The sequence below is a fragment of the Leopardus geoffroyi genome, chromosome X, assembly GCF_018350155.1.
Source record: "Leopardus geoffroyi isolate Oge1 chromosome X, O.geoffroyi_Oge1_pat1.0, whole genome shotgun sequence".
Lineage (NCBI taxonomy): Eukaryota > Metazoa > Chordata > Mammalia > Carnivora > Felidae > Leopardus > Leopardus geoffroyi.
Window position 1 is genome coordinate 11,936,959 of NC_059343.1, and position 21,493 is coordinate 11,958,451.

The 21,493-nt window shown below is 43.8% G+C and overlaps 2 protein-coding genes across 7 annotated transcripts in view; both read right to left on the reverse strand.

Moving 5' to 3' along the window:
* Positions 1-1,749: 1,749 nt before the first annotated feature.
* Positions 1,750-14,671, reverse strand: PIGA (phosphatidylinositol glycan anchor biosynthesis class A). 5 transcript variants are annotated; one of them, XM_045472296.1, is made up of 6 exons: positions 14,603-14,671; positions 12,099-12,179; positions 7,000-7,132; positions 6,092-6,224; positions 5,731-5,937; positions 1,750-4,068 (listed from the first exon to the last, which is right to left on the reverse strand). In XM_045472296.1, exons 2-6 carry the CDS (start codon positions 12,115-12,117, stop codon positions 3,802-3,804), a joined length of 759 nt encoding a protein of 252 aa, XP_045328252.1. In that variant the 5' UTR covers positions 12,118-12,179; positions 14,603-14,671; the 3' UTR covers positions 1,750-3,801. The 5 variants fall into 5 exon arrangements, with proteins under 5 accessions (XP_045328252.1, XP_045328249.1, XP_045328248.1 ...); XM_045472293.1 differs by having other exon boundaries at positions 11,400-12,179; XM_045472292.1 differs by having other exon boundaries at positions 11,400-12,179; positions 14,233-14,641.
* A 5,944-nt stretch (positions 14,672-20,615) lies between these two features.
* Positions 20,616-21,493, reverse strand: part of VEGFD (vascular endothelial growth factor D) — a 34,967-nt gene continuing 34,089 nt past the window's right edge. For both annotated transcript variants that reach the window (XM_045472298.1, XM_045472297.1), the window contains one exon: positions 20,616-21,316. In XM_045472298.1, coding sequence (XP_045328254.1) covers positions 21,190-21,316 — 127 coding nt within the window. In that variant the 3' untranslated portion in view covers positions 20,616-21,189. The remainder of the gene's footprint in view (positions 21,317-21,493) is intronic.

Below are 21,493 nucleotides of genomic sequence, written 5' to 3' on the forward strand. Positions count from 1 at the left end.
AAAAGGCTGACGTGCGAGCATACAGCCTTGACGCACAACACACACTGCGTCCATTTCAGCGTCTTACACAAAGATCCTGGGCAGTTCCCACCCTCAAGAACGGAGATCAACATACGGGGTTTATTTACCGAGCTTAGTGTGGGCCTGCAACTTGCCACCTACAGAGTGCCAACGTATGAAAACGCACGCGCGAACACAGGCACATGACCTCTCTTCGTGTCGTGTCTCGTTCAATCGCGCTCTAAGAAGCGCACTCTCATTCTGAGTCATTTACGCATCTCGGCCCGGTGTCGTGTATTTAACACATGACACCATTCAGTCTTGTGTTGGCCTTTTCATTGAAAACATGGCTGTGCTTTCTGTGTTATATACCAGCAAATTAGGCCAGGAGGAGCTCGACTTTTCTCCAGGTTCAAATGGATGTCTATGCTACATTTGAGAGACCATCTTTAACTACGTTTGAGCATCACATTTGAGATGGGCATGAAAGGCTACTGAAGTAAGGGGTTAATTCGCGACATCCCTCACAGGAGAGGAAATCCTCTGTGGCACCACGGTTTCTCAGCCTCGGCACTACTGGTATTTTGGGCCAGATAATTCTTTGCTGTGGGAGGGCTGTCCAAGAGCACTGTAGGATATTCGGCAGCATCTCGATGCCAGTGCCCCACTTCCATCCAGGGCTAAGCGCGGAAATGTCTCCAGACCCTGCCAGGTGTCCCCTAGGGGGCAAAATCACCACCCCCGCCCCCCCCTCCCCTAAACCCCCACATCCAGTTAAGAACCACGGAGCCATAGCCAAATATAAAGGAGAAAGGAAAACCAACTCCCCAGAGTACTAGTGAACACAAATTATATCTTGTACAGAACTTTAATTTTCAGAATTTCATATTTAAAAAAAGCCCAGGGTGGCGCCTGGGTGGCACACTTGGTTAAGCGTCCGACTTCGGCTCAGGTCATGATCTCACAGTCTGTGAGTTCGAGCCCCACATCGGCTCTGTGCTCAGAGCACAGAGCCTGGAGCCTGCTTCAGATTCTGTCTCCCTCTCTCTCTGCCCCTCCCCTGCTAATGCTCTGTCTCTCTCAAAAATAAACATTAAAAGAAAAAAAATAAAAAAAAAAAAAGCCTAGCCACAGGATGATACAATTTAAAGTCTTGCCATACTCTTTTGGGAATGAAGAGCAGGATAAAGAGGCCTTTAAAAACACTTCGCAAAAGTAAACACAGACCTAGGATACCGCCTTTGCCAAAAGTAAGATTTGGTGTAAGATAAATCAGAACATACCAGTGTAGATGACTGCTTTCCACTGCTTCCAACAAAAAAGGGTGGGAGAAGCTGGCCTTCTGTAAATGAAATCAAAATTCAAATTTCTCTTAAAATAGCTTACAAGATATACAAAATTATACAAGGTATAATTACGTAGTTCACATACACAATAGTTTCCAGATGTATTCGCTTGCCTCACGCGGTAACTCTAGTGCAGGGAAAAACAGGGCTTGTTTGGATCAGGAAACAAAAGCACAATTCAACTTATTATTCCATGAGTAAAAGAGAGAATGTATTCTAGAATGGAAAGATGTCAGAGCAATTCATCAGCCGAAGGACAGTTCCTGTTTTACTAACAGACCCAGCAACACATCTAATTGCAGGGAAAAGAGCAAGCATGTGAGGGAGGGGGGCGGGGGGGGAGGGGAGCACTGTTCAACGGGTAAATACTATTGTGTTCAGAAAACAAGACAAACTCTGAAAATTGTCAAAATGCCATTTTGGTCTTTATTTTTGGACACGTAGCATGTTTTCATAAATCAGTGTTATATGTGCTCATTTTTATAATATCAAAAGAAATACAATATATTTTTCATAAATTCCCCATCACTGCAAGTTCACTTTCAAATAAATGTAAGTAGCGGGGTAGAACAATATGTTTCCACATATTGACCAGTGCAACACTGACAGTTACGATTAAGGTATCCAGGAAGCCTGAAAATTAAGATTTACGAGAACAAGCAAATTTACTTCCGTTTGTAAAAAAACAAAGGAAATAATTCTGATTTGCAAATTACATACTTTACATGCAAGAAGTTTAAATCCCATTTCCACCTGAAACACATGGCAATCTTGAAAATATGCTAAGAAACAAAAATAGAAGAACCAACAGTAGTATGCCCTTCAAAATTGCTGAACAGGATACATAAAAGCAAAGGTTATAGTTGCGTGCTTCGCCGTGAATACTGGCACTGTTTCATATTTATATAAATCCGTTTCTGTGCATAAAAATCCCAATGAAATTTAATGGTTTAGGTCAGTCCATTTTTCTTTCACCAAAGAACCGTTAACTTCCAGGTTTTAAAAACCGCACTCCCGCGTTTGTGTTTCGGCACAAAACACAGACATATTCCCTACGTTATCGGTGGCAACTGGTTAACAGGCATGTTAAGATACTTTCTAAAAAGAAGTTTTGTGAATGTTATCATTAAAGAAAACAAGTCCCGTCAAGGATCACAATACTGCCAGAATCTATCTAGTGCACCAACGAGTGCCTCGTTCTTTTGATTTCGCAGTCCTTGATCACAAAAACTTATTCTAAGGAGTTCAAGGAGTTCGTAAGACACACCATGTGGATAATTTGGGGTTTAAAAACCCATGGCTCTGGGCAACAACGATTACAGTGAACAACACACATCCACACAAGAGACTGTGTTCCTAACATTTTCAGACTCAATCTGCTATAAATAAAACATTCTGGGGCAAAGGCTTTTGCATACTGACGATACTTCTCAGACATCAGCTAGGCCACAAGTGAAGGGACGTGGCTTGCATCGAAGGTACAGGGTAGCAGCTGACTTGGAGATTGCACACCTCGTACGTTCTGCTCGGAAGACATGAAGGCATGTACAGAGGACTAAACGATGCACGGAAGCACGTGGAGGGTTTCTCTGCACTAGCATCAACAGTGATATCGGTCCCTAGTATTTCAAAAGAAAAGGTATTTTCATAAACACAAACGAAGACGAAGGCTCTACCTAGGAGAACGCATGTGACAAGGTCGAAGAAGTAATCAGAGTATGCCGACAGTTTCTTCCCGGCATTAAAAGCAGGAGCATTTTTGGCATGTTTGATATTTTACCAGCTTGTCAACTGTGACTACAGAGAAGTGAGCCATCGGAGTGATCAACAAAGAGCGCATGTGCCCCTGGTCCTTAACAGCAGGAAGTGTCTGGTTCAATGTTCTACACATAGTAGGTGCTTAAAACATGCTACTAACTGATGGACCATCTTACTCAAGAAACCTGCTGACGGTACGTAACACTGAGTGAACCAAATCAACGGCTACGAACAGGACTTCAATGGCTATGACATGTGTGAACAGGACTCAAAGTAGTTCGTATCGTTGTTGTACTTCCCTAAAGGAAACTTGTAAACATCTGGTGAATGTCTAATTAATGGTAGAACATTTAAAATTGGCCAAAAAATGCCCAGAAAACATTTGGCCCTTCAGCACCCAAAGCTCCCAAAATATAATGTTAAAACATCTCTGTTAAAGGGATTTCAGTAGTCTGAAAAATGTCATACCTGAGTGGCTTAAATGTTCTCTCCTAAATTTTAAGTAAGTGCAAGGAGTTTCTACACTCAGGCGTTGCATAAGTTTTTATCTTTCTTCAAAATAAAACATTGAATGGTATAGAGGTAGCATAACTTACTAAATGAACTTTAAAAAAAACAAAGAAAAAAGCAAGGTTATTTTCGATAGTCTTAATAGAACTATCACAAATGTGTAAAATGTAACAATCCAGGCTTTCTTCTACCTGGTTTTAGACATCGCATTATTCTTGCCCTCTTTTTTACTGGGAGGGTATCGAGGAGTCCAGGCCCCGTTTGGCCCTGTGGCGTCTATTGCAACGTCGATGACAGAATCTGGAGTCACCCATCGCAGGAAAACGAGGAAGAGAAAGTTGACTACAGCCAACAAAGCAAAAATGTAGCCCGTCACCGGGCCGCAGTGAGAGATGAGTCTGTCCAGTCGTCTGTCCATCGGTAACACGGCTTCTCCTGCCACGCGGTCGTACACCTGGCAGAGAGAGGCCGACAGTGAGCACTGTAACCCACGACAAACAACGACCCGCGCCGACCAGGAATGCTGTACGGATGCAAAGTGACGTCGCTTACGTTTCGTTGCTGTTGCTGTTTTAGTAATGATGTGATGAATACAATCACGGTCATTATTGTCGTTTGATTCAACACTTATAGAGTGCTTATTCTGGCCAGAACACTGGGCTACACTCCTGGCCTCTAGGGCATCACCACCAAACTTAACCAACTACGAGAACTCCAAAGTCCTGAGAAGCCGGAGCCGCCTTTCAGGTCACGTCTGTCGAGGCCGTATTTAATGCGGCAGTGAATTCCTGAAGCAGGGCTGGCCTTCTAAGGTTCCGGGACGCGGCTGAGATGCTCTCACCACTAGCCCCCAGCAGAGCTCTAATCTAGTGTGCTTCTGGGTAAGAGAGGCCCTTCCGTCCACAGCCACCTGAGGCCGTGCCACTGAGCACAGATGGTGAGCACATACACAAACACTTTGTAGATTCCAAACGGAAGGAAGGGGGAAAAGATGGGGGACATTTTAGCAGATGGCACAGGTCGGACACCGGCACCTAACGCAAAGCTGACTGCCGAGAACTGGTGGCAGGTGGCATGCTTTGTGAAACACCGCCAAGCACGGACCTCAGAAGTATTCCAAACAAAACCCCACGAAGACCCGTAAACATGTTTGTTTCGAACACAAACGAGGCCAGCATTTATGTTTCAACAGCCTCTCAGCATTCCTTGCGGTCCTTCCCACACAGCAGACCTGTGCGCCGCCTCCTTGAGAACCCAAGGAAGTTGTGACACGCGGTGCAGGTGCCACGGGGCAGCGACCTCTGGAAGGGTGCGGGCCGTTTTCGGCTAGCTCTTCCACCTTCCAAACATCTGGGACACATCTCAATCAGAATTATGCGGGCACTGCCGAATTAGGATAGTTGAGAAAGTACACTTCCAGAGTGAACTCCGATTCAATTTATTCATCAAGTTTCTAAATAGCACGGTTAAACTACAAAGCAGGAGTTGAACAGGATCAAAATGGCCTGTGTGGACCCGGCAGAATTAAAAAAGCAACTCCCAATTCTCTATTGCTGCTTTTTATTTGTGATCCTGTTTGCAACATCTGTCACGTGCCTTTTGAGTCCTCACTCATTATGTTCTCAATCAGCCCAAAGATGCCAAACTCCTCTTCCCACGGAAAATCACATTACTTAGCAAAGGTGACACAAGGGTTTCGGGAAGTAGCCCAAACTAAATGTTGGCCGCAATCAGACTCAGCAAAACCATGTATTCTCTAGTAGACCCACGTGCTGTAGAATTAGAAGCAGCCTTAAGAAAACGTCTAAGAGTAGAGTTTAAGATCAGTTTTGCCTTTAACTGTTGTGACTTCCTAGAAAACTTCCTCAGGCCCAATTTAATGAAGGGTCTAGATGGCATTACCACTATTTTCAGATGTCAAAGGCAAGGACTTGACTAGAAACAGCCTAGCATATACCAAAAGCAGTACACGGTTCATGTCTTCTCATCGGAAGAGACTTTGTAAACTTAAGCAACAGAGAGGATAAACCTAGAGAAGAAATAGCAAACGTGTACACAAAACGCCAAGAATTCAGACCCAATCATTCACATACTCTTTGCTTAGCACATGACATACTTTTTCGGTTCTTTCCGCAACGTTCCTCCAGGTGTAGAAAGTCTTTACGATGTTGTGAATATCTTCGGGGGCCGGCAACGCTCCTGATTTGAGTTGGGAAATCGCTTTTTCCAAACCCTCGCACAAGGACTTTACAGAAGGCTCACACAAAATGATCAGATTTTCTGGAAGTACTTCAGGAATCCCGCCAACCCTGGTACTGACGACCTTAAGAAGAGACAAAGAACACACGACACACCATAATTCGTACCTCAGGAAAAGAAGCCAAACCAACTTGAAAAGTCGTTACAGAATGTGTCTGATTATTTTTCACAATGCAAGTACAGAAACCCCGACAGTGCAAGGCCTCAAAGCTTTTTACCTGTAAACCGCAACTGGCTGCTTCCACAATTGCCATGCAGAACGCTTCGGTAAGGGAAGTATTAAGAAAAATATGTCCTTGAACTAAGACATTTCTAACATCCTTGTGTTCTAAGGCTCCCAAGAGACGTACTCTGATTTTTGAAATGAGAGAAGAAAGAGGGGAGTGAAAATCTTGCTAGAAAAGAAATTATCATTTAGAAGCCAAGTGTGCTATTCGTACTGTACTTAGATTATTGCTGGTTCTGATGTTTTCCACCTCAAAAAAGGTTAGCATCTCCAAACTCTTATCTAAGAGTCTTTTAAAGCTCTTTGGTTCAAACCCACACGGCCAACATATTTCGAACTTTTGTCACGCCTACAAATTTCATCTTTTCCAAAATTGGTTGGCATTTAATAAAGATATTAATATGCTTTGATGAGTAAATATCAAAGTCATTTCTAAAGAGGAAAATGCCCCTTCTAAACGGATGTCTCACAGCAAACACCGTTCTAAGTTACTGAGAAAGAGAAGTACGTGAACCTGTACGTGCAGGGCGATTTACACGACTTGGGCCACGCTATAGAAATCACCACTCAGCAAGCCTTGAAAACGCGCAAACATTTCCAAAGCGGTTGGCGTGTGCGTGCGTGGATGTGCGCACGCGCACACACACCTTCCAGGGTTCCTCCAACCACTGCCCCCTAGAGTCCAATAATATTGGGCTAACAACAACAACAAAAACAATTAAACTGTGAATCTTAAACTAAAGTGTCCCATAGTACATACATTTTTAAAAAAAGAGACCTTGCGTCACATTTGTACATCAGGTACATGTAAGAGAAACAACCCACTTAACACACATCACCCAAACTGAATTTAGGTAACTGGTATTTTCTCACCCAAGGCAGTATGGAATCCATCAATACCTGTCATGTAGCTGGTACCTTTCCCGTACTTCTTCCAAAATGATTCTCTTAGGTCCCTCTCCTCCAATTATGAAATTTAAATCTGGATATTTTTGACAGAGTTCAGGTATTATACCACTAAGCAAATCAGTCCCTAGAAATATAAAATAAAGGTGAATGTTGGAAAGAGTAATATTTAAACCTAAAAAAGTTCATCAGAACTGAGAATCCACTCACTTTGAAGAGTATTAGCCATGCCCTCCTTAAGTATAGAAACGAACTCTCAAACCCTTCGGGGGAAGGTGGATTCCCTGGGATCGTCCAAACTAGGACTCATCTCCTGCAAGTTGCAATTCTTAAAGACACATACATTGACACATCCTTTGTTACCCAACACACGGACTGTTTGGTTTCACTGTAACGGAACATTCTTCAAGGTACTCGCTTGTGTTTACATATCGCCTGTTATAAAACAGGTATTTGAGGTGGCTGACATCGGAGTTCGTTTTCTACAAGGCTGGACAGCTGACCGGAGATCTAGCTAGGTCCTGTCCCAGCCGTTTTAGGGGCAAGCTCTCTGACCAAGGGAAAGTTTTCTGATATAGAAAATGAAGAGACCAGGCGTACCTGAAGTCCAAGATCTCTTTCAGCTACCAACTTTCTCCCAGTCTGCGTTCCACTTCCCGCCCTAGGAAAGGGCCAAGTGACAAAGTAGAACTGCAGCCTCCACTTTGACAATGTGGTTTGTACAGAGGATTTTACAGCAAACACTATGGTGTTTGGGAAATTGAAAAGAGTAGTCCATCCAAACCTGCTAGAGCCGCTTCCCTTGAATGACAGTAAACGAAGATGGCAGGACCGCTACTGCTAGGTCAATAGAGTCCGTCAGAACAAAAGGATGCATCTTGGTTCCTTTTTGTTCTTTAATGAAACAAACACTCTACTTATAATGTGGAAATACCACCTCGGGTAATATAAAGCAACAAAATAAACCATGCTCTTCTAGTCTGAAAGTGGCTATCCAGAGTGACAGCATGTTGACACTATTTGGGAATTTAGTTAAGTAACATTTATAAATTGGACACATTCAAAAGTGAAAGTAAATGTAAAATAACCCGGTTAAAGTTTATTACTTTAAGAAATGCATATACACACACACACACACACACACACAAGAATTGCACTTCTTCTCAGTCCTTCCCAGATACAGGCAGATCCATTATAAAAAAAGATGGTGGGAGAAATTATATATATGGCGTCATTTTTATTAAACAATTAAAAGTAGAACTTAAGTAAACTCCGCTATTTTCAAAATATGATTGCATTAGCAAACATAAATTCACTGCGACTTTTCTGAACTATGAAGGCTTCTCATTAAAATCTTAGCTATCTGTGTTTCCAAACAATTACCAAATCCATCCATTGGATTTCTACATAAACTAGAAGGTGGCTTAATGACTTTTACCATTTAGTGTCCTATAGTTCTTTCATTTTCTTTCTTACCTTTCCTTCTCCCTTCTATTACAAAGGTTAAGAACCCAGCCTTCTAATGAAAAGTGCAATACACATAGCGTACTAATTATAACTGCTGATAACAACATTTACTGAGCGGTTACTACATTAGGCAATGCCCTTGAAGGGTGCGAGGTCATGGAACCCCGACAACTACCTTATAAGGAATGGAAGTGATTAATACTATCAATGATCTATATTATTATTCTAGGAATGAAAGGGTTTTCCCAAACAATAAAATATTCTCCTGCCTCTGAGAAGAGTCTAACACAATGGAACGTACAAAAGGACTTGCAATTGCCATAGTCACACAAAACGGACAAAGAAAAATCATGATACAAATGGCTTCTAAAGCTCAGTCTAACATATGTTAAAGAAACTTCTGAATCTACACCTAGACTCTGGGCCAGAGGTGAGGGAACAGGAGACCTTAGTTCAAGAGCTGGGCTCTTGTTTGTCATCTCTGATACTGTATGACCTGAGTGAGTTACTTACCCTCTCTGAGACTCAGTTTGTTACATGCAGGTAACATCTACCCTACAGTTGTTGGGAGGGTCAAGTGAGGTCCTGTACCATGTACAGGCTTTATCAACTCCAGAATATAAATGGAAGTTGTCATCACCACCGCAGCAAGAAGGGGGGCGTGCCTGCACACGCGCAGGAGCACTGGGAGACCCTGACTAAGCACAACAGGCTCTGGAGAAAGGGAAGAAGGCAGCCAGGGAAGCTCAGGAGTAAGAAGTGGGATTTCTCCTCTCTCACTCAATACACTGCAGTGGGCCTTTGAGAACTGGTCCAAAGGAACACCTCCTAAGGAAATTAACTAGTTGATAATTAACGGACCATAAACGCAACTACTCACTTTTGGGCTAGAGATGTGGCTGTTCCTTCCGAGAATGTTACTTTTTGTACAGTGCCTGGCGTATGGAGCGGGTTCGCTAAATACTTGTTAAATGACCGAATTGAGAATAGGACAGGCCGTGCCTTCCCTCTGTCGCTGGTAGTTAGCTCAGCGGGCTCGAATACCATCGTTAGTGACGTAAAGGTAACAGCTTTAGTTTGTACCAAGATTTCATTTTGCTCTGATCCTCGACCATGCATGCACCACACTCATTCTCGGCTAGCTAGCTCACAGCTCTTTTAGCTATGTGACTAAAAGATAGCCTAGGCGCGTTTTCTAAGTTGCAACACATCACCAGTATCCCCAGAGGGGTTTCCAAGAGAGACTGCGGGTCCATTCACATCTTCTTGATTAAAGAATGGAAGCACACCGAGAGAGCATGCCTTCACCCCAGAAAACGCAGCTCAACAGTTTCCTTACCAACCTCCACTTAAGTGGACTGCTGGACCAACCAGGGCTCCCTTCCAAATGTAAAGCATACTGAGCAAGGCCTGCGTCTGCACCGTAGGCCACTCCTGGGCACACTGGTACACTTCCGACCCCACCGCTGAGCTGCGTGCTGAGAACCAGCTGCATTGGTCCACGTACGTCTGATGCCAGCTACGCTTGGTAATGCGGGTACTTTGGGAACGCTGGGTAATTTACGTAAATGGCACATCAACTGACACAGTTAAGTTCCTATGAGACTAAGCTGAACGGTATGAAACATTCAATAAAGGAAAAGTTACACCAGAAAGCTCTTGTCCGATTAGGGGATATCCTAAACCACTGTGTCAAATCAAGAACAAGTCAAAAATCTCGAAGTACATGATTTCGTACACCTTTAAGTTCTCACCCCACTTAAAGGAAGCCCAAGTAGGCAACTACAAATAATGACGCTTTTGGAAGGTGGCCGTGCGAGAAAGATGGCACAGCTCAAACCAGCGGACCAGTACTCTTACGCCTGGAGGCCCACATCCAACTACTTACTGGCAACTCAGTGTGTGTTAATGACATTCTGAGTTAAATTCAAATACTTAAGGGAGGGTATGGATTATTTTTTTTCAATAATTCCCTACTTTAAGTGATGATTTTGATTACTGGACAGGTTCTTCAAATACCATCCAGAAGACCACTTAGGTTCTGAATAACCAGACCGTTTCAGGCTTTTAGTAAACGAGGCTCTACAAATGCTATCGCGGTGTCCATTAAGTGCTGCAGAGGCACTAAAAAAAAAATCCTCCTTGATAATGGCAGACACTTATCAAATACAAACTGGCCTAAGTACTTTACAGGAACCATCACTGAACCCTCACAAGATTCCTGGTGTTGCCCAAACCGTACAAATGGAAAAACTGAGACTCAGAGAGGTTAAGCAGCTTGTCCTCAATCACACAGTGGGATGCGGGGAGGATCAGGCTCCAGGCTGTCTAATCCCCCTGCCTTCACCACTTACCTGCCCCCAGATTATTAACCCCTTATCTACGATTAAATGAAATAAGCTATAAAATGGCAATGTTCAGAACAAGCTGACTTTGAGGAGATGCATAATAGACAGGAAAGCTAGAAATTGAAATATTCCTAAAGGTCATCCCTGAATAGTACAGTTACAGCTGATTTTACTTTCCACCTCTGTGCTTTTCTTAGTTTTCAAAATATCTGCAGTGAAAAGGCATTATTTTTGCAATCAGAAAGAAAGGGCTATGTGGTGGCTCAGCTTCTCACCTCTTACCACACACACAGGGCTGTTTAACCTTAAAAAGACCTGACCTACTCAACAACATCAGATTACTGTTTTTAAGTAACTATTAAAACATCAAAGGTGGGGGTGGCATTCACCACCATTTCAAAAAATCTGGGGGGATGTATCAAACAGTATTACACCTTCCTTTGCCGTATTTAATCCAGAAGTGGTTATGAGCCCATAAAACAAAACGAAAAGCCAAACAATCATTACATACAAGTATTCAACAGCTTTCTACAAGAAACAAAAGTCTGTGCAGTGCAATTGTAGCTATCATTTCATTACCTTTTCTGTAAACAAGTCTGCTGACAACAACAACAGTTATTATACTATCATGCCTTCTAAATGGGTCTGGAGTGAAGTCAGTAGGATCTACAGCATTAGGAATGACGGACACTATTTCAGGATTCAGTGCTGCTCTTAGCACAGTGTTTTCCTTACTAGTATAAGAGACACAAATTATGTGGTTTGTGTCACAAAGAGACACAGTTAGAAGCTTGTTTGTAAGCACCGAGCTGACATCAGCAAATCCAAAAAGGGAGTGGTCCGTGAAGACTGTCTGGAGCCCCATGGTCTTGGCGTGGAAGAGGGCATCATGGGCCATGGCAGAAAAAGAACTATGTGAATGTATTATCGTGACTCTCTCCCGAACAAATATGTACCTGAGCAATGGCAGACTGTGAAAGAGGGTCGTGGCCGTAGATTGGTTGTACATGACTTTCAGAGGCAAGTAATAGACTTTGAGGCCATTAGTGAGGTAACGGATGCCTTTTCGATTTCCATAAGCATGGGTGACAATTATAACTTTGTGCCCTCTTTCAATCAGACACTGAGAGAGCTGGTAAATGTGGCTTTCCACGCCTCCCATATTGGGATAGAAAAAGTCCGACACCATGCATATATTATGGGTATGGGTCCTACATGTCGACAGACTTCCAGGGCTGACACGGGAGAGCACAGCTGAGGGAAACTGGCCAGGCCCACCTCCTCCTCTACAGGCCATGCTGAGATGGTTTAGGCATTAGTCCTTAGAGCAGCTCAGTTAAGATATGTGTCGTCTAGTACCTGAAAGAGAGAGTAAAACAAGATCTCAGCTCAGAGACAAAATATATTACATTTTCCAAATCCAGATATAAACACTGTTTTATGCTAATGTAAATTTGCCAGCTTTCCCCCTAGAAATAAAACAAAAGCATATAATGAAATTACTCATCTGACATTTACTTGCTTAGCATTTACTACGTGCCATACAACAAAACTAGATTTTGCAATGTCCTTATATTTTAATTTTGCTTTAAAAAAACTCCTACACGGGGGCACCTGGGTGGCTCAGTTAGTTAAGCGTCCAACTTCGGCTTAGGTCACGATGTCATGGTTGTGGGTTCAAGTCCCGCGTCGGGCTCTGTGCTGACAGCTCGGAGCCTGGAGCCTGCTTCACATTCTGTGTCTCCCAATTTCTCTGCCCCTCCCCCACTCATGCTCTGTCCCCCCCCCCAAAACAAATAAACATTTTTAAAAATTAAAAAAAAAAACCTCCTACACATAATTTTAAAAAAGTAAGTTTCGGGGCACCCGGGTGGCACAGTCAGTGACGCATCCAACTCTAGATTTCGGCTCAGGTCATGACCTCACGGTTGGCGGGGTCGAGCCCCGTGTCGGGCTCTTGTGCTGACCATGTGGAGCCTGCTTCAGATTCTCTCTCTCCTCTCTCTCTGGCCCCCCTGCCCTCACTTGTGTTCTGGCTCTCAAAATAAACAGATAAATAAAAGTATGTTACATCGCAGTATATAAGGATGTGCTATGCTAACAAACCAGTGCATTTCAATAATTAAACATATGGCTCTTTACAGAAAGTTTGCCGACCCTGCTCTAGACCTTACCCACTGATTCAACAAACCTCATACAATTCTGCGATTCACTTTGTGGTTTATACTAAAATATACCTGGAACTAGAACTGTCTTTTTTTGACGGCAGCTTTTTCAATATCACCTACAGCACATGTTACAGACATCCACCTACGTTTTCCCCTTCCGTATTCAAGGCTGGTGTTAAAGGGCTCCTTTCGTTTTCTTAAACTTTCTTTCAGTTAGGTAAGCCTTTCTTCCATGAGCGTCCCTCTCTCTGGTTTGGAGTCTCGAGATAAAGGCTCAGTTAGGGGTGGGTTGGATCTGGGGCCATTTTCTAAACCTTAAGTAGGAAATATTTACTTCAGGGGTCCCTTAGATCCTCATCAGCGCAAAATGCTCAGTATTCGGTACTATTACATATTCTTACTTTTAAAGCTAAAGAGTGTTGTGGAAAGCTAGTAAAAATCTTCCTCAGATTTACAATGGAGATTTCCACACCTCCAGAAACTCAGTGGTACAAGGGAAAGCCATTCCAAAGGTCTGAGTTTCTGATTTCACCTGCAAACTCAGGAAATGCAAATCAACTGCCTGTGCAAAGTCTTAATTCTTCTTGCTAACAAATTCATCTATGTTTTACGTATATTCTCAGAAATACTCAGTGTTTCTTGACCTGAACTTACTAATTATGATTCAAGACTACCAAATTTGGGGAGTCGTCAGTTTTGTACTTTTAAGTGGTTTCAGTAACATTTTCTTACTGTGGTTCGTCACCTACACCTGAATTTCCAGTTGTATTCAATTTAAAAAGATGAGTGATTAAAAAACAACAACAAAAAAAAAGGGAGTGAAGGACCAAATGAAATAATCTTAAAAGTTTTCTCATGAACCTGCTAACGTCCTGTGAGGAGTCTGCCTACTTCCATCGGGTTATCACGCCTAACATCTTTCTGGCATAGAAGCTCAACAAATGGCACAATCACAGATTCTTAGATTTTAAAGCCGAAGAGAGGCTAGGAGATCTAGGAATACCTCCCTTACTCTACAAACGAGAAGCCAAACAAGTTGAGCGATTTGCCCACGGTCTCCACCCAGCCACTTAAGTGACAAATGCGAGATGGCCATAAAATCTGCAACCATTCATGGCCAACGAGTGTCTGGGCAGACAGCCGCAGAGGCTCCCGAGGAGCCTTAGGGAGACCCCGAGGGGGCTTGGGTCCGGAGGACGGGGCTTCCACACCCACCCCCCTGGCAATACGCCGACTTCACTCACTGAGAGGTCACCGGGGAGCGCCAGGGCCAAGGAAGGGACGACCCCGCTCAGTCAGCAGCCCCGCTGGAGTCAAGGAGGGTTCCGCCAGGCCCAAAGGGAGGAAGATGGCCAGACGGCGGGCAGGAGTCTGAGGCTGGGGGTCCGGAGTCCTTCACCCCGCCCGCCTCAATCTCGGCGGAACCGGCTTCAGCGCGGCCACCCCAGCGCACCCTCAGCTCCACTCGACTCCGGTGGCTCTCGACCCCGACTTCCGAGCTTCAAAGCCGCGTCGGCTTCGCCCCTTCCATCGCCGGCCACACTCCCACGAGTGCAGCCCAGTCCCATCCGGAAGCGGCCGAGAGTGCCGGCGCAGGGTCAGACGCGCACTTACCGGCGAGTCCCATGGCCGCCAGTGTCCGGACCTCCCGCGGCTGCAGCCAGAGTCCCACCTCGCTGTCCCGAAACACCAATCCGAGGCGTCCGCGCCCGAGCGCCGCGCCCCCGAGGCAGCCAATCGCAAAGATGCGCTGGCGTCACGTGCGGGAGCGCCGCTCAGCGCCCACCCTTCAGCGCGCGGTGGAACGTCAGTGCGCGTAAGCACATGTTTTCGCGATGTTCAGAGTAACTTGTTTTCTCTGCACAGAAAGTAGTTATCTTTGGTTTAATCTTTCATATGAAGTCTTAGTGTCGCAGATCTCTAGAAACCGGCCCTGGTCTCTTCTTACACAAGCAACCTATCAAGAGCCTTCCTCGGGGTAAAGTCAGAAATCCCAGCGTGACTCGCAGCGAGCCTTTAGGGCTGCTGGGAGTTGTAGTCTGGTGGCCTTTGGAAGCGAAGCTGAACTTAGGAAACTCCCTCCCAGGATGCACTGGACTTCTAAGCCCAAATTGTGCAAAAGGTCTGGTGGGTTCGCGTCTTGGTTGCCTGGTTACGGCGTCTCTTTTCTGGAAGCCGGTTCTCAGCGACTTCGGATGGGAGAGACTTTTGGGTGAGAAGGCTACCAAAGGCTGGGGTCACGCTGGCCTTGGGTTTCTGGTTATCTGTGCCGCAGCAGAACCGTGTTTGTTCTTAACCACCCTGCTAGGGTTGCCTGATGTAGCAAATAAAAATACACAGATAAAGAGTAAAAAAAAAAAAAAAAAATCAAACTTTATAAAAATTTGAATTTCAGGTAAATTTTATTTTATTTTTTATTTTCTTTTTAACATTTATTTATTATTGAGAGACAGAGAGACACAGAGCATGAGTAGGGCAGGGGCAGAGAGAGAGAGAGGGAGACACAGAATCCCAAGCAGGCCCCAGGCTCCGAGCTGTCAGCACAGAGCCGGAAGCGGGGCTCAAACTCGCAAACCGGGAGATCATGACCTGAGCCGATGTCCGACGCCCAACCGACTGAGTCACCCAGGCGCCCCTCAGGTAAATTTTAAACAAGTATGTCCCACATATTGGGGACTTGACTAAAAAATTATTCGTTGTTTATCAGGAATTCAAACTTAACTGGCTATCTTGTATTTTATCTGGCAACCTTACACTCTGGAGGAAAAAAAAATTGAGGTCTGACGTACAATATCAACTCCCACTCAAACTGGTTTTACTGGCTATGGTGGTGCTTGGCCAGGAGGCTCATGAATCGGTGGAAATGGTCTGATGGCCATCTTCCCCTTCCATTTAGTGCCTGGAGTTCCCCCAGCTCCACCATGCATACACTTTCCAGAACAGTTGCCTTCCTGAGCACTATCTCTAGCGCCCCTTTTAAGCTTGTAGAAAACCTATTCATCCTCTGAAGTTTTCAGCTCCTTTCTGATGCCCTCCCCAGGCCTACAGAGGGAACTCAGTCCTCCCTCTTTTGTGTTTGATAGTATTTTGGCCTTATGCTGGTCGGGTAGTTATCAGGTGATATTCAAGTTGTTTGCCTGACTGACAGCCCCCTTCCTCCTTCACCTGATCCTGGAAGGCGGGTGTTGTTTGGATCTCACACGGACTCGTTCTGAAAATGATTGCGTTTGCTTGTTAAATGTCTGCCTTCTTGGCCAGATAGTAAGCTGAGGCAAGGCTTGTTCCTAGTAATAGACAGTGACTAAGTCTTAATTGTATTAATGGATTTCTTTATCCAATACCGGTGCAGTCCCAGTACGAACACTTATACCCAATAAAATGTATTGAAAATATTTTATGGAGTGTACCATATAAATATTACAGTGCAATGATATCATTCAAAGAGCATTTTGGTTGTAGGATCTGAAGTGTTACTAATGAGTTAACTTTAATGAGCTAATGCTGTTTAACTCAAGTAGGAATAGATACCCTGCACTGGGTTGATATTGAAGCGTCAGAGAATAAAGACGATGATGAAAGTTCAAGGATGGTACAACATTGCTTTGGACTCCTGTTCATTTTTGCAATAGGTTTTAAGACAAAGGGAGTGGGTAGAGAAACTGGAAAGTATCAATGAGCGTTAAGCCCATGTGTTGAGCCCCTGGTTTGCCAATGCCATAGTTCTAATCACAATGCACATTCGAAATTCTAAGGTCCTGATGCCACTATTCCTTCAAATGACTTGTGATCCTTTTCAAAACAGTGTTTCCTACCATTATCACCATTTACCGAGTTCCTACGCTGTAGAAGGCTTTGTGGAGAATACAAGGAACATTATAAACATAGTCCCTATGTTTTAAAAGTTATTTTTTTATCCTTTGTAGCTTTTACACACTTTTTGCCAATAGTGACAAGCAATCCACCTTTCTTGAAAGGTTCTTTGTGTTTTAAATACTGTAGCATAGGCTGACCTTTATAAATAGCTAATAAAGGCACACTGTTGCTGAGTCTCTGTTGGAGGGGGAGAGGGTTGAGAAAACTTGCAGGCTGTTCCAATGAGCAGGTGTATGGGTTCTGGCAGTCTGAAAACATTGAAATTCATTCATCACATCCCAGTCTCTGACCTAGGCACTGAGCATTAAAGGCAAATAAATCATAATTCTGCACATGGCTCACAATCTCATGTGGGTATGAGACTCCGTTTATAGCCAGTGTAAATTTAAGGCTATCTTCTAAAAGTCAAAAGAAAGTTGTAGCATCAGGGCTAAGCTATAAATCTGAGAATAATTCTAATTATGGTATTCTGCCTAAATGTATGGAATCAAGATATACCTTTAGAGAATTTTCTTAGAAATTACTAAAGTTAAAGTAGAATACTTACATGCAGTGTATTCTGATTACACTTAGTAAAATATGAGGGCAATCAGTACCAGCTGTAGTATAAAATGATCTATAAATGGAGAAGGTATAAAATAAATGTGGGTATCGCCTTCCCTTGAAATCCAGCTCTTTGCAAGTTTTGGCTCAGGTCATGATCTCACGGTTTCATGAGTTCGAGCCCCGCATCGAGCTGTGCACTGACAGTGCGGAGCCTTCTTGGGATTCTCTCTCTCCCTCTCTCTCTGCCCCTCCCCTACTCACACTGTCTGCCTCTCTCTAAATAGATAAATAAACTTAAAATGCTCTGAGGGAAGTCCTGTTGGAAACTTTCCTCTTGATCGCCAATGGCTATGCTGCAAAGAAGCTCAGGCAAGATACTAAATGATGAAGGGCCACCTGAAGAGAGGCCCTGGAGAGTGAAATTTCGTCTTGGGCTTCCAGCGGCAGAGGAGTTCCCATTCACTGGTCACAAAATCAATGCAATACTGCTTCTTTATTTATTTATTTATTTGAGTACTGTTTGTTAGGCACCTACTAAATGCAAGCCATTGTTTCACACTGAGGATTATGGGTGGATTAGACAAAGTCCAGCTCTTCATTGACCAAATGACCAAATCCATGAAGGTCACAATTTTCACCAAATTACTTTCCTTAAAAACCTTAAAATAGGGGTCCCTGGCTGGCTCAGTCAGTAGGGAGTGTGACTCTTGATCTCGGAGTCATGAATTTGAGCCCCACATTGGGGGTAGAGTTCACTTAAAAAAAAAAAAAAGCCTTACAATGGATGCTTTGCATCATCTCCTTTATCAAGCATCTCAGTATTTTAATCTCATCCAACTCTGACCATTATGCTGTCGAATCTGCTTCCAGTGCTAATGGGGCTCCCACCACTGCCTCCTTTAGTCACAGCTTTGTGATCTGTACTGCCATATTTATTAATACATTCTCCAGCCTGGTGGCTTAGATAATCAGGGACAGCATGCATCACTGGCACTTGCTGTATTTGCTTTAATCTCTTGGGACTTCTCACATATTTTTGTTTTGCAACAAGTTGAGAATTTTCAGCCCACATTCCAAAGCTATTACTATGATAAATGCTTCTGTGCAGTGAACAGTACATTCTAATAAGGCCTTAGGCCACCTATCCCACCTCCACACTGAGGGCCAGCTCCAGCCCAGGTCAGACACAGCCTCAGGGATCCAAGTGCAAACCTCTTGGTCCTTACGGAGGGTTAGAAGTACAAAGGCAGACGGCAAATGTGTTGCCCTAGCCCAGAACTGTCTATGATATCTCCATCTCAATGGCAGTTAGGAAGCCAGAGCCACTAAGGAAAACATGGTTTGAGTTGGCTTTAGGGAAGATCCAGGAACCCAGTATAAGCTAAAAACTTTGCTCACCGTCTCACTTCTTTCAGGATGATCCCTTTAATTTGTAAATTACTTTGTATTTTTCAAATAGTTTTCACTTATGGTAATTCAAGTGAAGTTAGCAACTCTGAGAGCAAGGAGAGGAGATGGTCACCCACATTTGGCAGGTGGGGAAACTGAGGCTCCATGAGGCTGCTCAGCCTCATAACGAGATGAGCAAAGTGACTCCTTTGTGTGGTGTCCCTTGGGCTGTCCGCTACCCCTGTTCTCAAGGGAATTTGACCAAGAACTACAGAGGAGGACAACATGGCAGGAACTGAATGAAGGGACAAAGCTCAGAGTTGAATGCTAATGCACTATGTGCAAGCCCTTTCAGAAGGCTGGGAATCAAACAGCAAAACCAGAAGAAAGAAGGCCCTGTGGCATCAAGGTCATAAAGCGGGGTTAAGAGGAACAGTGACAGGAGAGGAATGACTGGGCCAACGCCAGTAAATGACAGCAATGATAACGGCAGCACGATGGGGACTGGTCCCAGGCCAGGTCCAGATCAGCAGTGTCCCCAGGTCAGGGACTGAGAGCTAAAGCCAGGAAAGGAGCAGGGGCCCAGAGCCACAGGCCACAGAGGACTTGGGTGAAGGAGAGAATTCAAGAACTGCTTAGGAACCAAGAGAGGAAGGACAGGGGCTTGGGTCAGGATTCAGCAATTCTACACGTGGCATCAGGAGAAGCAAAACCATTTTGCTGTGTTTACCGCTACCTTCCTCCTTGTTACTGTATAGCTCCATGCGGTCTGGCCTGAGAAACTCGGGTCACACAAATTTGATCAGGACAATTTCTAATGGTAAGGAGGTCACCGAAATGGAGAGGTACACACGAACACAACTATTTACAAAAGTCTTTAGTAAGTGTTGTAATAGATTGTGTATCTATCTATTTCTGCAAGATGCTGGAGAGGGCATCCATTTCTAAGTTATTTGCTAAATAACTTAATTCTGTTCATTAACTTTGCAATTTGCTAAAAACGTAATACTCCTCATGCTGCCTTAATTCTATTAATGCTATATAATTCCCTCCATTTTATCAAACTTTCAGTAAAGTCTACACTATCAAAAGAGTATTTGTGGGAGTGTTTTAGAGAAAAAGCAAGGGAAAGGGCTTGTGCCCCCTTCCTGGGTGGCCGTGGGACCGAGAGAAGAACCCCTTGGCCAAGAGAAGTGGGATGTGCACGACCAGAGAAGGAGTGCACAGCTGGAGGTGGCCAGAAGACACAAGCTCCCAAAGATGTCAAGGGCTATCGGTGGGCTCTCCTCCATCATGAGACACAGGTCAAGTTACTTTTACATTGAATCTCAAAGGAAAGACAGATTTCAAGCTGATTCTTGGGTTACATTTGCTTAACCTCCTTTAGAATCTTAAACTTTCTGAGAGTTACTCCCTGGGCCGCCCCAAAGTGCCACCAAGTTTTGTTGTGTCCATATCCCTCCCCACACTGCCTTCTAAATTCCTTTGTCTGTTTGAAACATAGTTTTGGGGTGCCTGGGTGATTCAGTTGGTTAAGCATCCGACTCTTGGTTTTGGCCCAGGTCATGATCTCACGGTTCGTGAGCTCGAGTCCCATGTCAGGCTCCACACTGACAGCGTGGAGCCTGCTTGGGATTCTGTCTCCCTCTTTCTTCCTCTCTCCCACTCGTGCACACGCTTTCTCTCAGTCTCGCCCTCCCTCTCTCTCTTTCTCTCAAAATAAATAAGTAAACCTAAAAAAATACATTAAAAAAAACCCATATTTTTTCCTTCAGCATAAAATTTAGAGCGGGACCATATTAAATAACACAAAATTCTATAGCTTGAATAATGGTGTTTATTTTATTTAAATACACTTAAATATGAAACAACAGACAGTAGTTCAGTAAACTCGAAACTACAAGCTGGACAGTAATCAGAAAATCAGTGCTGATCCTACAAATCAAAATCTGCATAATAAAGAGTCAGAATAATTCACAAGAGAGTTTGCATTAGTGGAGGACTTGGAGACTATAAAATTGCCTCATCAGCATGGAGTAATCAATATGGCACCTGTGACTGTATGATGATCAAACCTTTCTCATTCACAAAAAACAAAAACAAAAACAAAAAAACCCAAAAACCAAAAACCAAAACAAAGGTTACACAGGTTCCCTCCTTTCCATTCCCTGCTGTGCAGGGATATCTTCAGGTGGAAGATATCTGTCAGTGAACCAGGAAATCCCAGCTGGTGTGCAATGGAAGGGTGGTCTGGATACACTGTGGTATCAGATAAAATAGAGGGTTTTTTTTTTTCCCCTAGTACCTGGGGAAAAAAACCACAGTGACAGCAACTTGGCAAAGCAGCGTGCCATTTAAAATGTCAGGGATGGAGACCTTGGGAAAAAGCGGAGTCAAGGGTTTTCTTGACCGTGGAGCCCATGGGCAGCCCTTTTCTCCTTTGGAAAGCGGCAATGCTTTGCACATGCTGGTTTTCCATTTGCACATGTTCTGGTGTGAAAGGGACATCTGTCCTCACAGCTGTTGCAAAAGAAAATAAACATGAGAATTCAGAATCAAGGACTAAATCCAAAGGAATAACTCTGTTCTGATTTGATTAAGTTTTCAAAGTACATTTTCCAGATATGTATGTAAAATGTCAATATAAAATCCTGAACGGGTATTCCGCACGGATACAAAATCTATGAAAGCCTAGAC